We start from the raw sequence: 19,263 nt of genomic DNA, 5'->3' as shown, positions 1-19,263 counted from the left end.
ATTATTCTCAGCATTATCTTAACTGCCTTTCAAGCGATCTAAAAGCTGACCACTGCAAACGGCCTGTTAGTTCATCTGGTTCGTCCCTAGCAGACAAACAGGCAGCTATCTTATATGCAGGTGTGTACTGGTGCTCCGAGTCACTCGTGCCCTTTGTCCTTCTTGTTTCCTTACTACTGGGTTTCCCTGTATTACATGGAGACGGGGGATTATATTCCTTGACCATCCTTGGCTGGGTTGACCAGCTCCTCTCCCGGGGAGGCACCCTGTTTCCCCTGAGTTGCTTTCTCCGCCAATTGTATGTGGCATAGAAACATAGAAACATAGAAAATAGGTGCAGGAGTAGGCCATTCGGCCCTTCGAGCCTGCACCACCATTCAATGAGTTCATGGCTGAACATGCAACTTCAGTACCCCATTCCAGCTTTCTCGCCATACCCCTTGATTCCCCCTAGTAGTAAGGACTACATCTAACTCCTTTTTGAATATATTTAGTGAATTGGCCTCAACAACTTTCTGTGGTAGAGAATTCCACAGGTTCACCACTCTCTGGGTGAAGAAGTTTCTCCTCATCTCGGTCCTAAATGGCTTACCCCTTATCCTTAGACTGTGACCCCTGGTTCTGGACTTCCCCAACATTGGGAACATTCTTCCTGCATCTAACCTGTCTAAACCCATCATAATTTTAAACGTTTCTATGAGATCCCCTCTCATTCTTCTGAACTCCAGTGAATACAAGCCCAGTTGATCCAGTCTTTCTTGATATGTCAGTCCCGCCATCCCAGGAATCAGTCTGGTGAACCTTCGCTGCACTCCCTTAATAGCAAGAATGCCCTTCCTCAAGTTAGGAGACCAAAACTGTACACAATACTCCAGGTGTGGCCTCACCAAGGCCCTGTACAACTGTAGTAACACCTCCCTGCCCCTGTACTCAAATCCCCTCGCTATGAAGGCCAACATGCCATTTGCTTTCTTAACCGCCTGCTGTACCTGCATGCCAACCTTCAATGACTGATGTACCATGACACCCAGGTCTCGTTGCACCTCCCCTTTTCCTAATCTGTCACCATTCAGATAATAGTCTGTCTCTCTGTTTTTACCACCAAAGTGGATAACCTCACATTTATCCACATTATACTTCATCTGCCATGCATTTGCCCACTCACCTAACCTATCCAAGTCACTCTGCAGCCTCATAGCATCCTCCTCGCAGCTCACACTGCCACCCAACAAATGATTCAACAACACCAGCTTTCACACCGAGATGATCAACCAGGGCAAGAAGGGCCCCAGATCGACTCACATTGTAAATAGCTACACTATTGACTTTGGGGGGGGGAATGTTGTTGTATATGTGGACTTGTATTTACTCTGTACAGCCATCAGAGGGCTCATTCCCCGGAGTCCAAAAGGATCCCATAATCCCTTGGGAGCAGAGGTACTTAAGAAGGCTTCACAGGTTGGAGAGGCACTCTGGAGACATGCAATAAAAGACTAATGTCACACTTTACTTTGAGCTCACAGTGTTCAGTCTGACTCTTTCTCCATACACAACAGGGGTTACATTAGCTGCCCTCCAATCCATAGGAACTAATCCAGAGTTGAGAGAATGGTGGAAAATGACTGTCAATGCATCCACTATTTCTAGGGCTACTTCCTTAAGTACTCTGGGATGCAGTCCATCAGGCCCTGAGGATTTATCGGCCTTCAATCCCATCAATTTCCCCAACACAATTTCCCGACTAATAAGGATTTCCCTCAGTTCCTCCTTCTTACTAGACCCTCTGACCCCTTTTATATCCGGAAGATTGTTTGTGTCCTCCTTAGTGAATACCGAACCAAAGTACTTGTTCAATTGGTCTGCCATTTCTTTGTTCCCCGTTATGACTTCCCCTGATTCTGACTGCAGGGGACCTACGTTTATCTTCACTAACCTTTTTCTCTTTACATATCTATAGAAACTTTTGCAGTCTGCCTTAATGTTCCCTGCAAGCTTCCTCGCGTACTCTATTTTCCCTGCCCTAATCAAACCCTTTGTCCTCCTCTGCTGAGTTCTAAATTTCTCCCAGTCCCTAGGTTCACTGCTATTTCTGGTCAATTTGTATGCCACTTCCTTGGCTTCAATACTATCCCTGATTTCCCTTGATAGCCACAGTTGAGCTACCTTCCCTTTTTTATTTTTACGCCAGACAGGGATGTACAGTTGTTGTAGTTCATCCATGCAGTCTCTAAATGTCTGCCATTGCCCATCCACAGTCAACCCCTTAAGTATCATTCGCCAATCTATCCGAGACAATTCATGCCTCATACCTTCAAAGTTACCCTTCTTTAAGTTCTGGACCATGGTCTCTAAATTAACTGTTTCATTCTCCATCCTAATGTAGAATTCCACCATATTATGGTCACTCTTCCCCAAGGGGAGAGTGAGACACAGGGGCAGAGAGGGAAGAAACAGAGACAGAATGGAGAAAGAAAGAGGGAGAGACAAAGATAGCAAGAGAGAAGGGAGAGTAAGATAAAGAAAGACTGACAGAGAAAGGGAGAGTTTGAGGAAACAAGCAGCAAAATAAGTGAGACACACAGGGAGAGAGACAAGAATCCAAGGGAGTTGGAGAGAGAGAATGAGGCAGAGTTTTAGAGAGGAAGGAAAAAGGAAACAGCAGCTGGGATGGCGAGAGAGAGACTGAGGCAGAGAGAAGAGAGAGAGACAAAAGAGGTGGAAAGAGGGACTGAGCATGAAGCAGAAAGACGGACCACGAAGCAGAGATTAGAAAGGTAGAGTGAGACAGCGAGGCAGAGAGAAATGAGACGTAAAGAGAGGTGAGAAAAGGTGAGTGAGAGAGAGAGAGAAAATGAGGCGGGGAGAGAAAGCAATTGATAAAAAGAAACAAAGGTGGAGAGAAGAGAGTGAGGCAGAGAGAGAGAGAGAGATATAATATGAGTCAGATAGTGAAAGAGTGAAATAAAGGAAATAGAGGAACCACGCGATAGAGAGTAAATCTCCCTCGACACTGTCCCATCAAATGGTCTGTGGGTCTATTTCCAATCTGCCTGAAGAAACCGGTCCAAGTGAGATATCTTGGACCCTGAACAGTCAGCGCTGACACTCTGGTACACCTGTCTTATAGAATTACCTGAGAGTTACTTCCTCTGTCCTGGTTTCCACTTTAGTCAGAATAATATTATGTTTGTTTCACTCAGTATTAGTTCTGTGCTAACATTTTGCAGTTAGCCCCTTACTTATGTTGAGTTAGTTAAGTTTAATTTGGATACCTCAGGGATTCTAACCCTGGGAGTATACATGGGGATTCTAACCCTGGGACTGTACATGGGGATTCTAACCCTGGGAGTGAACATGGAGATTTTAACCCTGGGAGTGTACATAGGGATTCTAACCCTGCGAGTGTACATGGGGATTCCAACCCTGGGGATGTACATGGGGATTCTAATCCTGGGAGTGTACATGGAGATTCTAACCCTGGGACTGTACATGGAAATTCTAACTCTGGGAGTGTACATGGGGATTCTAACCCTGGGAGTGTACATGGAGATTCTAACCCTGGGAGTGTACATGGAGATTCTAACCCTGGGAGTGTACATGGAGATTCTAACCTTGGGAGTATACATGGAGATTCTAACCCTGGGAGTGTACATGGAGATTCCAATCCTGGGGGTGTACAACCGTGGCTATCAAGGGAAATCAGGGATAGCATTAAAGCCAAGGAAGTGGCATACAAATTGGCCAGAAATAGCAGCGAACCCGGGGACTGGGAGAAATTTAGAACTCAGCAGAGGAGGACAAAGGGTTTGATTAGGGCAGGGAAAATGGAGTACGAGAAGAAACTTGCAGGGAACATTAAGACGGATTGCAAAAGTTTCTATAGATATGTAAAGAGAAAAAGGTTAGTAAAGACAAACGTAGGTCCCCTGCAGTCAGAATCAGGGGAAGTCATAACGGGGAACAAAGAAATGGCGGACCAATTGAACAAGTACTTTGGTTCGGTATTCACTGAAGAGGACACAAACAACCTTCCGGATATAAAAAGGGTCGGAGGGTCTAGTAAGGAGGAGGAACTGAGGGAAATCCTTATTAGTCAGGAAATTGTGTTGGGGAAATTGATGGGATTGAAGGCCGATAAATCCCCAGGGCCTGATGGACTGCATCCCAGAGTACTTAAGGAGGTGGCCTTGGAAATAGTGGATGCATTGACAGTCATTTTCCAACATTCCATTGACTCTGGATCAGTTCCTATGGAGTGGAGGGTAGCCAATGTAACCCCATTTTTAAAAAAAGGAGGGAGAGAGAAAACAGGGAATTACAGACCGGTCAGCCTGACATCGGTAGTGGGTAAAATGATGGAATCAATTATTAAGGATGTCATAGCAGCGCATTTGGAAAGAGGTAATATGATAGGTCCAAGTCAGCATGGATTTGTGAAAGGGAAATCATGCTTGACAAATCTTCTGGAATTTTTTGAGGATGTTTCCAGTAGAGTGGACAAGGGAGAACCAGTTGATGTGGTATATTTGGACTTTCAGAAGGCTTTCGACAAGGTCCCACACAAGAGATTAATGTGCAAAGTTAAAGCACATGGGATTGGGGTAGTGTGCTGACATGGATTGAGAACTGGTTGTCAGACAGGAAGCAAAGAGTAGGAGTAAATGGGGACTTTTCAGAAATGCAGGCAGTGACTAGTGGGGTACCGCAAGGTTCTGTGCTGGGGCCCCAGCTGTTTACACTGTACATTAATGATTTAGACAAGGGGATTAAATGTAGTATCTCCAAATTTGCGGATGACACTAAGTTGGGTGGCAGTGTGAGCTGCAAGGAGGATTCTATGAGGCTGCAGAGCGACTTGGATAGGTTAGGTGAGTGGGCAAATGCATGGCAGATGAAGTATAATGTGGATAAATGTGAGGTTATCCACTTTGGTGGTAAAAACAGAGAGACAGACTATTATCTGAATGGTGACAGATTAGGAAAAGGGGAGGTGCAAAGAGACCTGGGTGTCATGGTACATCAGTCATTGAAGGTTGGCATGCAGGTACAGCAGGCGGTTAAGAAAGCAAATGGCATGTTGGCCTTCATAGCGAGGGGATTTGAGTACAAGGGCAGGGAGGTGTTGCTACAATTGTACAGGGCCTTGGTGAGGCCACACCAGACTGATTCCCGGGATGGCGGGACTGACCTATCAAGAAAGACTGGATCAACTGGGCTTGTATTCACTGGAGTTCAGAAGAATGAGAGGGGACCTCATAGAAACGTTTAAAATTCTGACGGGGTTAGACAGGTTAGATGCAGGAAGAATGTTCCCAATGTTGGGGAAGTCCAGAACCAGGGGACACAGTCTAAGGATAAGGGGGAAGCCATTTAGGACTGAGATGAGGAGGAATTTCTTCACCCAGAGAGTGGTGAACCTGTGGAATTCTCTACCACAGAAAGTTGTTGAGGCTAATTCACTAAATATATTCAAAAAGGAGTTAGATGAAGTCCTTACTACTAGGGGGATCAAGGGGTATGGTGAGAAAGCAGGAATGGGGTACTGAAGTTGCATGTTCAGCCATGAACTCATTGAATGGCGGTGCAGGCTAGAAGGGCCGAATGGCCTACTCCTGCACCTATTTTCTATGTTTCTATGTTTCTACATGAGGATTCTAACCCTGTGAGTGTACATGGGGACCCAGTTCTGGGGCTTTTCTGTTACTATTATGTGGGATGTAAACTGTAAGCTCACTACCGACTACCACCTCTAGATGAGATGGTGTGAAATCTGACGTGTGGAGAGTGAGAATAAAATAACTGCTGCAATAACTTAGTCTCCCAGGCTCTGGGCAAATTGTGTTTAACCAACTTGATCAAGTTTTTTGATGAAGTAACAGAGAGGGTTGATGAGGGTAATGTGGTTGATGTAGTGTACATGGATTTCTAAAAGGCATTTGACAAAGTGCCACACAATAAGCGTGCCAGCAACATTAAAACACATGGAATAAAAGGGACAGTGGCAGCATGGATATGGAATTGGCTGAGTGACAGGAAACAGAGTAGTGGTGAATGGTTGTTTTTCGGACTGGAAGAAGGTATACAGTGGTGTTCCCCAGGTGTCGGTACTGGGACCACTGCTTTTCTTGATATATATTAATGACATGGATGTGGGTGTACAGGGCACAATTTCAAAATTTGCAGATGACACAAAACTTTTAAGTATAGTGAACAGTGAGGAGGAGAGTGATAGACTTCAGGAAGTCATAAACAGGCTGGTGAAATGGACATGTGGCAGATTAAATTTAAAGCAGAAAAATGTGAAGTGATGCATTTTGGTAGAATGCAGAGAGAACATCCAAACTAAGTTATACAACCCGAGAAGGAGTACACGAACAGAGAGACCTGGGGGTTTGTGTGCCTGAATCATTGAAGGTGGCAGGGCAGATTAAAAAACAGTTAACAAAGCTTATGGGATCCTGAGCTTCATAAATAGAGGTATACAGTACAAAAGCGTGGAAATTATGATGAGCCCGTATAAAACACTGGTTCGGCCCCAACTGGAGTATTGTGTCCAATTCTGGGCACCGCAATTTCGGAAGGATGTGAAGGCCTTAGAGAGGGTGCAGAAAAGATTTACGAGAATACTTCCAGGGCATCAGGGACTTCAGTTACATGGATAGACTGAAGGAGCTGGGGTTGTTCTCCTTGGAGCAGAGAAGGTCGAGAGGAGATTTGATCGCGATGTTCAAAACCATGAGGGGTCTGGACAGAGTAGACGGAGAGAAACTGTTCCCATTGGGGGAAGGGTCGAGAACCAGAGGACACAGATTTAAGGCGAGTGGCAAAAGAACCAAAAGCGACATGAGGAAAAACTTTTTTACTCAGCGAGTGGTTAAGATCGGGAATGTACGGCCTGAGAGGGTGGTGGAGGCAGACTTAATGTTATCTTCCAGGGCTGTGGGGGAGTGGGACTGGCTGAGGGTCAGCACGGACTCGACGGGCCGAATGGCTTTCCGTGCTGTAACCTTTCTGTGATTCTAACCTTCTGACTCGGGGCGAGAGAGGGTGCTGCCCACTGAGCCCCGCCTCACTTACAATGTGGGCCCGTGGGTTGTGAACAAAGAGCCTTGTGTCCAACAAAGGCCCACACACTCCCCGGACCCCGAACAAGGGGCGGCACAAAGTCGCTTCCCTGCGGCTCAGTCAATCAGCGGAGCAAGTCCCGCCCCTGGGGCTCCTCGATTGGTTGGAGGACCCGCCGCCGGCTCGCTCCTCCAGCCCCGCCCCCTCGCTCCCATTGATCGGAAACTCCCGTCAATCAGGTTGCGGCCCCCGGGTCACGTGTTCCTGGAGCGCGCTCCGCCAAACTGCAGCAGCTGCGCGCGGGGCCCGGAGCGGCGGCTCAGGTTGGGTTTCCCTTTATCACCCTCCCACCTTCCCCCCGCGATCCCCTCCCTGCGATCCTCTCTCTTTCCCCCCCCCCCCCCACACGATCCTCTTCCCCCCCCCCCCTCGCCGCGATCACCCCTCCCCCACCCCTGCGATCAGCACGGAAGGAGGCCATTTTGGCCCATGGTTTCCCCGGCCGCCCGCCGGCCGACCAAGGGCTGCACAGCCTAATCCCACTTTCCCGCTCTAGGTCCGGAGCCCTGCAGGTTACGGCACATCCAGGTGCTTTTTAACTGCTATGAGGGTTTCTGCCTCGACCACCCTTTCAGGCAGTGAGTTCCAGACCCCACCACCCTCTGGGTGAAGAAAGTTCCCCTCAAATCCCCGCTGAACCTTCAACCAGTGACTTTAAATTTATGCCGCCTGGTTGTTAACACCTCTGTTAAGGGATATAGGCCATTTCCATCCACTCTATCCAGGCCCCTCATAATCTTATACAACTCAATGAGGTCTCCCCTCAGCCTCCTCTGTTACAAAGAAAACAACCCCAATCTGTCCTCATAGCTAAAATTCTCCAGTCCCAGCAACATCCTCGTAAATCTCCTCTGCACCCTCTCCAGTGCAATCACATCTTTCCTGTAGTGCGGTGACCAGACTGCAGTCTGGTCGTTAATTAGCAATCTTGTTGTGTGAGGACCCTTGGGGAAGAGTGACCATAATATGGTAGAATTCTTTATTAAGACGGAGAGTGACGGTGTTAATTCAGAGACTAGGGTCATGAACTTAAAGAAAGGAAACTTTGACGGTATGAGACGTGAATTGGCTAGGATAGACTGGCGAATGATACTTAAAGGGTTGACGGTGGATAGGCAATGGCAGACATTTAAAGATCACGTGGATGAATTACAACTGTTGTACATCCCTGTCTGGCGTAAAAATAAAACAGGAAAGGTGGCTCAACTGTGGCTAACAAGGGAAATTAGGGATAGTGTTAAATCCAAGGAAGAGGCCTATAAATTGGCCAGAAAAAGCAACAAACCTAAGGACTGGGAGAAATTTAGAATTCAGCAGAGGAGGATTAAGAGTTTAATTAGGAGGGTAAGCTTGCAAGGAACATAAAACCTGACTGCAAAAGCTTCTCTCGAGATGTGAAGAGAAAAAGATTAGTGAAGACTAATGTAGGTCCCTTGCAGTCAGAATCAGGTGAATTCATAATGGGGAACAAGGAAATGGAAGACCAATTGAACAAATACTTTGGTTCTGTCTTCACGAAGAAAGACACAAATAAACTCCCGAAAATACTAGAGGACTGAGGGTCTAGCGAGAAGGAGAAACTGAGGGAAATCCTTATTAGTCAGGAAATGGTGTTAGTTAAACTGATGGGACTGAAGGCCGATAAATCCTCAGGGCCTGATAGTCTGCATCCCAGAGTACTTAAGGAAGTGGCCCTAGAAATAGTAGGAGGATGTAACTAGTAGAGTGGATAAGGGAGAACCAGTGGATGTGGTGTATTTGGACTTTAAAAAGGCTTTTGACAAGGCCCCACACAAGAGATTAGTGTGCAAAATTAAGGCACATGGTATTGGGGATAATGTATTGCTATGGATAGAGAACTGGTTGGCAGACAGGAAGCAAAGAGTGGGAATAACCGGGTCCTTTTCAGAATGGCAGGCAGTGACTAGTGGGTGCCGCAAGGTTCAGTGCTGGGACCCCAGCTATTTACAATATACATTAATGATTTAGATGAAGGAATTGAATGTAATATCTCCAAGTTTGCAGATGGCACTAAGCTGGGTGGCAGTGTGAGCTGTGAGGCGGATGCTAAGAGGCTTGGACAGGTTAGGTGAGTGGGCAAAATGCATGGCAGATGCAGTATAATGTGGATAAATGTGAGGTTATCCACTTTGGTGGTAAAAACAGGAAGGCAGATTATTATCTGAATGGTGAGAGATTAGTAAAAGGGGAGGTGCAATGAAACCTGGGTGTCATGGTACATCAGTCACTGAAGGCATGCAGGTACAGCAGGCAGTAAAGAAAGCAGATGCCATGCTGGCCTTCATTGCTAGGGGATTCGAGTATAGGAGCAGGGAGGTCTTACTGCAGTTGTACAGGGCCTTGGTGAGACCACACCTTGAGTATTGTGTGCAGTTTTGGTCTCCTAATCTGAGGAAGGACATTCTTGCTGTTGAGGGAGTGCAGCAAAGGTTCACCAGACTAATTCCTGGGATGGCAGGACAGACATATGAAGAAAGACAGGATGGGGATTGTGCACTGACCATGTGCACCCAATGTTCCAACCAATGGGGATTGTGCACTGACCATATGCACCCGACGTTGCACCCGCGGGGATTGCACGTTGCAGAACGATCGGGATGGGCGTCTGTGGAGTAGGAGGGAGAGGGCGGGGCCATGAGGCATGGGATTCCGCATCAACAGAGCGCTTTCTGGAGCGCAAGGGTTTGTGGGTATTGCGGCCGCCATTGCTGATCAACCTGGGCCTTCAAATCAGCTTCACTGCCCCTGGGCTGGAAAGGGAAAATCAAAGAACATTTTTATCTCTGATCCATTTCTCAACTCGTTTTACAGAGTCCTGTTGGTTACAGACAAGAGGCTCAGACCAAACATCACGTCAAGATCTGACCGAGTCACTCGATCCATTGGGACCTGACTTAGTCATCGGCCTTTGCACATGGACGGTGAGAGCAGCGATTGCAGCGCGGACAAACCGCACACGTGTTCCGTGCGTGGACGCGGATTCAGCCGATCGCCTGACCTGGCGAGACACGTGCACCGTCACACCGGGGAGAAACTGGGTAAAGGTGGGAGCGGCGGGAAGGGAATCAGTTCCTCGTCTGTAATGGAAGTTCATCAGAGCAGTCACACTGACGAGAGGTCGTTTATATGTTCTGATTGTGGGAAGAGCTTGAAAAGCCCCCAGGAGCTCAAGCGACACCAGCGAGCTCACACTGATGAGAGGTCGTTTATATGTTCTGACTGTGGGAAGAGCTTTAAAAGCTTCAGCGATCTGTTGCGACACCAGAAAGCTCACACTGACGAGAGGCCGTTTAACTGTTCTGACTGTGGGAAGGGCTTTAAAACCCCCCGGGAACTGAAAGGACACCAGCAAATTCACAGTGACAAGAAACCATTTCACCGTTCTGACTGTGGGAAGAGCTTTAAAAGCTCCACTGAGCGGAAGGGACATCAGCGAGTTCACACTGATGAGAAACCATTTAAATGTTCTGACTGTGGGAAGAGCTTTAAAAGCCCTGGGGAGCTGAAGGGACACCAGCGAGTTCACATTGATGAGAGGCCGTTTACATGTTCTGACTGTGGGAAGAGCTTTAAGATCCCCCGGGAACTGAAGCGACACCAGCTTGTTCACACTGGGGAGAGACCATTCACCTGCTCCGTGTGTGGGAAGGGATTCACTCAGTCATCCAACCTGCTGAGACACCAGCGCCTGCACACTGGGGAGAGGCTCTTTACCTGCTCCGAATGTGGGAAAGGATTCACTGAGTCATCCACCCTGAAGACACACCAACTTGTTCACAGTGATGAGAGACCCTTTAAGTGTCCTGACTGTGGGAAGAGCTTTAAAAGCTCCGGGGAGCTGAAGAGACACCAACACCTCCACACTGGGGAGAGGCCGTTCACCTGCTCCATGTGTGGGAAGGGATTCGCTCGTTCATCCAACCTGCTGGCACACCAGCGAGTTCACACTGGAGAGAACCCCTTCAAATGTTCTGACTGTGGAAAGAGCTTTAAAAGCTCTGGGGAGCTGAAGAGACACCAGCTCCTCCACACTGGGGAGAGGCCGTTCACCTGCTCTGTGTGTGGGAAGGGATTCACTGAGTCATCCACCCTCCTGTCACACCAGCTTGTTCACACTGACGAGAGACCCTTTAAATGTTCTGACTGTGGGAAGTGCTTTAAAAGCTCTAAGAGCCTTAAGAGACACCAGCGTGTTCACACTGATCATAGAATCTAACAGCACAGAAGGAGGTGATTTGGCCCTTCATGTTTGTGCCAGCTCTTTGATAGAGCTGTCCAATTTAGTCCCACACCCCAGCTTTATCCCCATAACCCTGCAAACCCGTCCTCTCCAAGTATATGTCCAATTGTCATTTGAAAGTTCCTATGGAACCTGATTCCACCGTCCTTTCAGATGCTGCATTCCAGATCTTAACCATCCTGTGTGTGAATACAATTCTCCTCATTTCCCCTCTAGTTCTTGTGGCAATTGTTTTAAATGTGACCTTTGGTTACCGACCCTTTTTCCAGAGGAAACAATTTCTCCGTACTGGCTCAATTAAAACCCCTCATAATTTTAAATATCTCTTGTTGGATCTCCCCTTAACCCTCTCTGCTCTAAGGGCAACAATCCCAGCTTTTCCAATCTCCGCATATCTGAAGTCCCCCATCCCCGTAACATGGTAAACCTCCTCTGTCCAAGGCTGTGTCATCCTTCCAAAAGTGTGATGCCCAGAACTGTACACAAGACTCCAGCTGAGGCTAAAACCCTGCAGCTGTACAGAACCCTGGTTAGACCACACCTGGAGCACTGTGAGCAGTTCTGGGCACCAAACCTTAGGAGGGATATATTGGCCTTGGAGGGACTGCAGCGTACGTTTACCAGAATGATACCCAGACTTCAAGAGTTAAGTTACAAAGAGAAATGACACAGATTACGGTTGTATTCCCTAGAATTTAGATGGTTAAGGGGTAATCGGATCGAAATTTTCAGGATATTAAGGGGAAAAAATAGGGTAGATCGAGATAATCTATATCTGCTGGTTGGGGATTCTAGGACTAGAGGGTTTGATCTAAACAAACTCTGTGAAAACAATTCTCCTCACTTCTTACCCTCTAGTATAATGTTACTAAAAATTAGAGCCAGACCTTTCAGGAGTGAAATGAATACACACAAAGGGTGGGAGAAGTTTGGAACTCACTTCCACAAACGGCAATTGATGCTAGATCAATTGGTAATTTTAAATCTGAGATTAGAACATAAGATATAGGAGCAGGAGTAGGCCATACGGCCCCTCGAGCCTACTCTGCCATTCAATAAGATCATGGCTGCTCCCCATAACCCCTTATCGTTTAAGAAACTCTATTTCTGCCTTAAATTTATTCAATGTCCCAGCTTCCACAGCTCTCTGAGGCAGCGAATTCCACAGATTTACAACCATCTGAGAGAAGAAATTTCTCCTCATCTCAGTTTTAAATGGTCAGCCCCTTATTCTAAGATCATGCCCTCTTGTTGCAGTCTCCCCCATCAGTGGAAACAACCTCTCTGCATCCACCTTGTCAAGCCCCCTCATAATCTTAACGTTTCGATAAGATCACTTCTCATTCTTCTGAATTCCAATGAGTAGAGGTCCAACAACCTTTCCTCATAAGTCAACTCCCTCAGCTCCGCAATCAACCTAGTGAACCTTCTCTGAACTGCCTCCAAAGCAAGTATATCCTTTCATAAATATGGAAACCAAAACTGCATGCAGTACTCACCAATACCCTGTACAACTGTAGCAAGACTTCCCTGCTTTTATACTCCATCCCCTTTGCAATAAAGATCAAGATTCCATTGGCCTTCCTGATCACTTGCTGTACCTGCATACTAACCTTTTGTGTTTCATGCACAAGTACCCCCAGGTCCCGCTGTACTGCAGCACTTTGCAATCTTTCTCCATTTAAATAATAACTTGCTCTTCGATTTTTTTTTCTGCCAAACCCTCACACTTTCCAACATTATACTTCATCATCTGCCAAATTTTTGCCCACTCACTTAGCACGTCTATGTCCTTTTGCAGATTTATTGTGTTCTCACACATTGCATTTCCTCCCACTTTTGTATCGTCAACAAACGTGGCTACGTTGCACTGGATCTCTTCCTCCAAGTCGTTAATACAGATTGTAAATAGTTGGGGTCCCAGCACTGATCCCTGCAGCACCCCACTGGTTACTGATTGCCAACCTGAGAATGTACCATTTATCCCTACTCTCTGTTTCCTGTTCGTTAGCCAATCCTCTATCCATGCTAATATATTACCCCCAACCCCGTGAACTTTTATCTTGTGCAGTAATCTTTTATGTGGCACCTTGTCAAATGCCTTCTGGAAGTCCAAATACACCACATCTACTGGTTCCCCTTTATCCACCCTGTTCGTTACATCCTCAAAGAATTCTAGCAAATTTATCAAACATGACTTCCCCTTCGTAAATCCATGCTGACTCTGCCTGACCGAATTTTGCTTTTCCAAATGTCCTTCTACTACTTCTTTCATAATGGACTCCCAACATTTTCCCAATCACAGATGTTAAGCTAACTGGTCTATAGTTTCCTGCTTTTTGTCTGCCTCCTTTTTTAAATAGGGGCGTTACATTTGCAGTTTTCCAATCTGCTGGGACTTCCCCAGAATCCAGGGAATTTTGGTAAATTACAACCAATGCATCCACTATCCCTGCTGCTACTTCTCTTAAGACCCTAGGATGCAAGCCATCAGGTCCAGGGGATTTATCTGCCTTTAGTCCCATTATCTTACTGAGTACCACCTCCTTAGTGATTGAGATTGACAGCTTTTTTTTAACCAAAGGTATTAAGGGATTATGGGAAAAGGTGGGTGTATGGAGTTAGGTCGCAGATCAGTCATGATCTCATTGAATGACAGAATAGGCGCGAGGAGCTGAATGGCCTACTCCTGACCTATGTTCCTAACCAGTGATATGTAAAGGTTTAGTGTAACTTCCTTGTTTCTGTATTCAAGGATCCTATTTGCAAAGACAAGTATCCCAAACGCTTTCGTGGCACTTTCAAAGATTTGTGAATATGCATCCACTCTGCTTCTCTACCCCATCAAAATAGTACCCTTTAGCTTATACTGCCTCTCCATGTTGTTCCTCCCAAAGTGCATCACTTCACACTTGTCCTCATTTCATTGCATCTGCCATGTGTCTGCCCATTTCACCAGTCTGTCTGTGTCCTTCTGAAATCTGCTACTATCCGCTCACCATTTACAACGTTGCCAAGTTTTGTATCATCCATAAACTTTGAAATTCTACGCCCATACCCGTGTCCAGGTCATTTATAAATAACAAGGAAAGCGATGGTGTTAATACCGACCCCTGGGAGACCCCACTGCGTTCTTCCCTCCAGTCAGATAAACATCCCTCAGCACTCCTCTCAGTCTCCTGTCCCAAAGCCAATTATATACCCAAATTACCAACATCCCTTTAATATCCTGTGCTTCTATTTTCCGAGTAAGTCTCTTATGTGGTACTTTATCAAATACCTTTTGAAAGTCCCGACTGGCCTGGGTGCAAAACCGATTTCTTTTTGGCGTGAAACAAGGCCTACTAGATTTTGCGCCCGGGCGGAATTTTCGGCAGTGGTTTTGCGGCGGCGCTAAAACTTAGCGCCCACCTGCTTTTTTCACCGTTTGGATGATGTGAATCGTTGTGCATCGCTACGCTAGCGCCTCGGGCGGAACTTTCAGCCATATCGCTCGATTTAGCCTCTGCCCGGGAACCCGCCAGCAAAAAGCAGTCTCACACCGGGCGCTAATGCCGCTAACTTGGTAACAGAGGACAAAGTTTGAATTCTGAGTGATTAAAAGCATTGGGAGAAGAACGCTGCCTTACTGCTGACTTTTGATTGTGAAGTTTATGTGACATTTTAAAAGATGGGGGCCATACTCTGTCAGCAATTAATCCTATTTGCTATATTTATACGGCGTCGAGCTGGAAGAAGGTTTATTGATGATCATTTTCAACGTAATTGAAGAGGTTGCAGACGTATGGGGAGGAGGCCTTACCCCCCACGAGTTAACAGGAACATCGCTCATACCTGAAGCTCTCTGAGGCACAGTGCGTTAGAAGGCTGCACATCTGAAAAGAAGTGCTGACAGAGATATGCCAGCTCATACAGGCAGACCTACAGCCAACCAGCGGCAGCAGGACTGCATTGCCCGTCGAGGTGAAGGTGACTGCGGCACTTGCCTTCTATGCCTCCGGCTCCTTTCAGGCATCAGTGGGGACATATGCTCCATCTCGCAGCACGCTACACATTGCTGCATTCGCCAGGTAATTACTGCACTGTACGCACGCAGGATGGAGTTCATAAACTTCCCAATGACCAAGGAAACCCAAAATGAGCAGGCTGTAGGTTTTGGACGAATTGCTGGCTTCCCCAAGGTTCAGGGTGCCCTCGATTGTACGCACATTGCCCTGCGAGCACCTTTACAGATCCAGAGGTTTACCGAAACCGAAAGGGATTCCACTCCATGAATGTACAGATCGTCTGCGACCATACTCAGCGCAACATGGCAGTCAATGCCCAGTTTCTAGGGTGCATGCATGATTCTTTCATGTTGTGTGAGAGCAGTGTCACACTCATGTTCCAGCGTCGACCGCAAGGCCAGAGCTGGCTGATCAGGGACAAAGGTTATGGCCTCGCCAGCTAGCTCATGACCCCGCCCCGGAAGCCGAGCATTGCTATAATGAGAGCCATGCAGCCACACGCAACATCGTCCAACAGACAATTGGAGTGCACAAGCAGTGCTTCCGATGCCTGGACCACTCTGGAGGCTGCCTGCAATACTCCCCTCAGCAGGTCTCTGAGTTCATTGTGGTGTGCTGCATGCTACACAACTTAGCCATCACGAGGGAACTGGATTTGCCACTGGAGACTGCAGGACCATCCCAGGAGAGAGGGTGGTTGAAGGAAGAGGAGCCTGGCGAGGAACCCATGTCCCTACCACAACCACAGGGGAGGCATTGTGGAAACGTTGCTGTTGCAGAAACCTTATGTCGGCAGCTCAGAATTGAACGCTTTGCTTGCAGTTGCCTGCCCACTCTATCCCATCATGTTAACTATTCCCCCTCTTACTCTGCAAATGAGACACTACACAGGAATGGTTAAGGTGAACAAAAGAATTTATCAAACATTGTAAACTTTTTTAACTTTGTAAACTTAATTTTGAAACTTTAATAAAATAACATAGATTATCTGCATCCAGCAGTGTGATTATTCAACAACAATAACATTATAAACAACAGATGCAGAACATAATGCAGCAACCCCTGCCCCACCGGCTTTCCCCCGCCCCCCACCCCCGCAGCCTTACCCTTATCCGCCTCCCTTGCCTGCTGCTCCTAGCCAAAGTGGCACCACGATGGCGTGCAGCAAAGTTGCCAGAGCGCTGCTGTGTTGGGGGGAGAGACATTGGAGCGGTTCGTGGCGTGGAAGGCCCGACTTCTGATTGGCGAGCCTCTTCATCGGCGTTGCCAGTCACAGATGGTTTGGGTTTTGGTGTGACAGTGGGGAACGCAGAGAGTATGGCGGGAAGGTTTATGGACTGCATCACCTGCCCAAGCTGAAGCAGAGCTTGTGCCTGTGATGCACCATATTCCGCAAGGCTTCGCGCCACACTCTCCGGGACTCCAGTGTCACTGCTGGAGGCCACCAGCCAATTGTGTGGGCACTGATGGCCTCGCAGGTTTCACGGCTCGCACCGACAATCTGCGACCCTACCTCCGTTATGCTCCCAGTGAGAATCTCAATGGTTGTGGGAATCCTACCCAGGACATCAAGGAGCTGACGGGTGAGCTGGATGTTCTCCCTGGACAGTCCCACCATGTCCAGTTCCGCGTCTGTTTGTCAGCAGACCGACTGCCAACTCATCCTCTGGAGAGATGGCAGACTGGATTCGACTCCAGAACTGCGGTTGCTGCACGCCACTGGTCCCAGGGGCCTCGGAGGTAAACCCTGAGAAAGTCACATCATCGTCCTCAGACAAGGTATTTGCTGGTATTAAAAGAGGGGTAGATTGCATCAGCACTCGAGTTGGCTGATCTCTGAAATTCTCCTCCTCCACATGATGGCGTGATGTGGAGGGTTGATCTGAGGGTTGCTGTGCCTGTGGCTGGTCATCTGGAAGTAGAAAGCAACAGACGAGTGGTTAGCAGCAGGGGAGGGGGCAGGGTGACATGAGGAAGGTCGCATAGCACAGGCTCATTTGAAGGATCACCGCTACTCCATTATATCTAGTCCAGAGACACTGCATCACATTGCCCCAATCTTAGTCCAGAGTTGCCCCAACCCAGCCCAGGCAGTGTGCTGTACTTACCCTCAGTATCCAAAGAGGGGGGGGGTCAGCACCCCCACTGGCAGTTGCCCGACCTGAGATGCCGATGGGTCCTGCCACTCGCTCCTCCAGGTCGGTGAGTGGCAGGGTCTGAGGCAGACCACTGCCTGTCAGCACCTGCTCACGCCGGTTATGGGACTTCTTTCCCTGTAAAGATGAAAATGGGAATGGTTACCACACAGATAGCCACCAAAGCACTGATACCATACTGTCTGAATGTAATTCAGTCCTCTGTTTAATGGCCTTGGAAGTTGCATGTGGTTCATCAGGAGGACATCAAAGTGCAGAAACATCTTATGAGATCTCAGAAAGCAATCTTAATGCGTAAAAATCATTCATGGTAAATAGGGTGCCACACTAAGTCTACCTATGTCATACATTTTAGGAGGCAACCCTCAGAGTGCTGGGAGACAGCAACAGCATGAAACCAAATAATGTGTCAGATTTATAATTGAAGTACTGAAGGAGTGCATCAACAAAAATTGTACTCTTAACGACCCGACAAAGATCATTGAACTTTTTCTGGCACTGTTTCCCACTCCTGACCACTGTGTCTGAGGCAGAGACCTCTTCAGCAATTTCCCTCTGTATTTGATTAAAAATAGATGGCAGGGTCCAGATCCAACCCTCTGATATAATTCCTGCCATCTCCTCTCCACAGCCCCTACGAGAGCTGTGTTAGCCTCTTGGCTAAATTGTCTGGCACTCTGTCTGCTATCCTCCTCCTCCATGATCAAAATCGAATTATAAAATGGCTGATTCAGCCCCGGGTGTATTGCGCAAGTGCGCGGCCGCGCCCTACATTAATTAGCATTTGCGATCTGACAGCAGACCAGAAGCACGGGATGAAAAAAAACATTGCACATGCTCTGAACGGCCGATTTTTTTTTTTTAGCGACGCAACTTTCGGCTCCGGAGCAGAAGTTCTGGCACAACGCCGGAGTTAGCACTATCACTCATCGTGAACTTTCATTTGGGGAAAGTTGAGCACTCTGGCGCGAACGCTAACCCGGGGCTAAATTTTGATTTCGCTGCGATTTGCGCCCGGAAATGGGTGAAATTGCAAAAGGCTGAAAATCCAGCCCCATTACTCACCTCTTCGCCGCCGGGATGGTTGGACTGGCCTGATTTCCCAGGCGGTCAGTGTGGAGCGCACTTTCCGGCAGATGGGACGGGCAATAGTCGCAACCAGGGGCTTGTAGTGTTGCTCCGCGCTGCTGCTAAACCGGACCCGAGGATCGCTGGAGGCTAATCGCCCGCCCAGAACACCTCACCGCCTGCTCCGGACCCAGGGAGTGCTGGAAGCTGCCCGCCCGCTCCAGACCCGAGGATCGCTGGAGGCTAATCGCCCGCCCAGAACACCTCACCGCCCGCTCCAGACCCGGGGGGCACTGGAGACTGCCCGCCCGCCCAGAACACCTCACCGCCCGCTCCAGACCCGGGGGCCACTGGAGACTGCCCGCCCACCCAGAACACCTCACCGCCCGCTCCAGACCTGGCGGGGGGGGGGGGAGGGGCTGCCTGCCTGCCTAGAACACCTCACAACCTACTCCGGACCCGGGCGGTGCTGGAGGCTGACTGCCCGCTCTGGACTCGGGGGGAGGGGGTGGGGGGCCGCTCCGGAATGAAAAACGGAGCGCAGAAGACCCGAAAATCCAGCTCCATATACACATCTACCTTCATTAACCCTCTGTTACTTGATCAATCAGGTTCGTCAGACATGATTACCAAATGTAAAAAGAAA

The 19,263-nt window shown here is 48.0% G+C and overlaps 1 protein-coding gene across 1 annotated transcript; it reads left to right on the top strand.

Moving 5' to 3' along the window:
• The first annotated feature begins 7,324 nt into the window (after nucleotides 1–7,324).
• On the top strand, nucleotides 7,325–16,386 carry LOC139232583 (zinc finger protein 229-like). The gene is made up of 2 exons (XM_070863006.1): nucleotides 7,325–7,388; nucleotides 9,958–16,386. Exon 2 carries the CDS (start codon nucleotides 10,061–10,063, stop codon nucleotides 11,360–11,362), a length of 1,302 nt encoding a protein of 433 aa, XP_070719107.1. The 5' UTR covers nucleotides 7,325–7,388; nucleotides 9,958–10,060; the 3' UTR covers nucleotides 11,363–16,386.
• The last annotated feature ends 2,877 nt before the right edge of the window (nucleotides 16,387–19,263 follow it).

This window comes from Pristiophorus japonicus, chromosome 20 (assembly GCF_044704955.1).
Source record: "Pristiophorus japonicus isolate sPriJap1 chromosome 20, sPriJap1.hap1, whole genome shotgun sequence".
Taxonomy (NCBI): domain Eukaryota; kingdom Metazoa; phylum Chordata; class Chondrichthyes; family Pristiophoridae; genus Pristiophorus; species Pristiophorus japonicus.
This window is presented reverse-complemented; position numbering and strand designations above follow the sequence as displayed.

Coding starts and splice junctions, on each gene's coding strand:
- LOC139232583 (XM_070863006.1), top strand. CDS start 10,061: ATGGACGGTGAGAGCAGCGATTGCAGCGCGGACAAACCGCACACGTGT.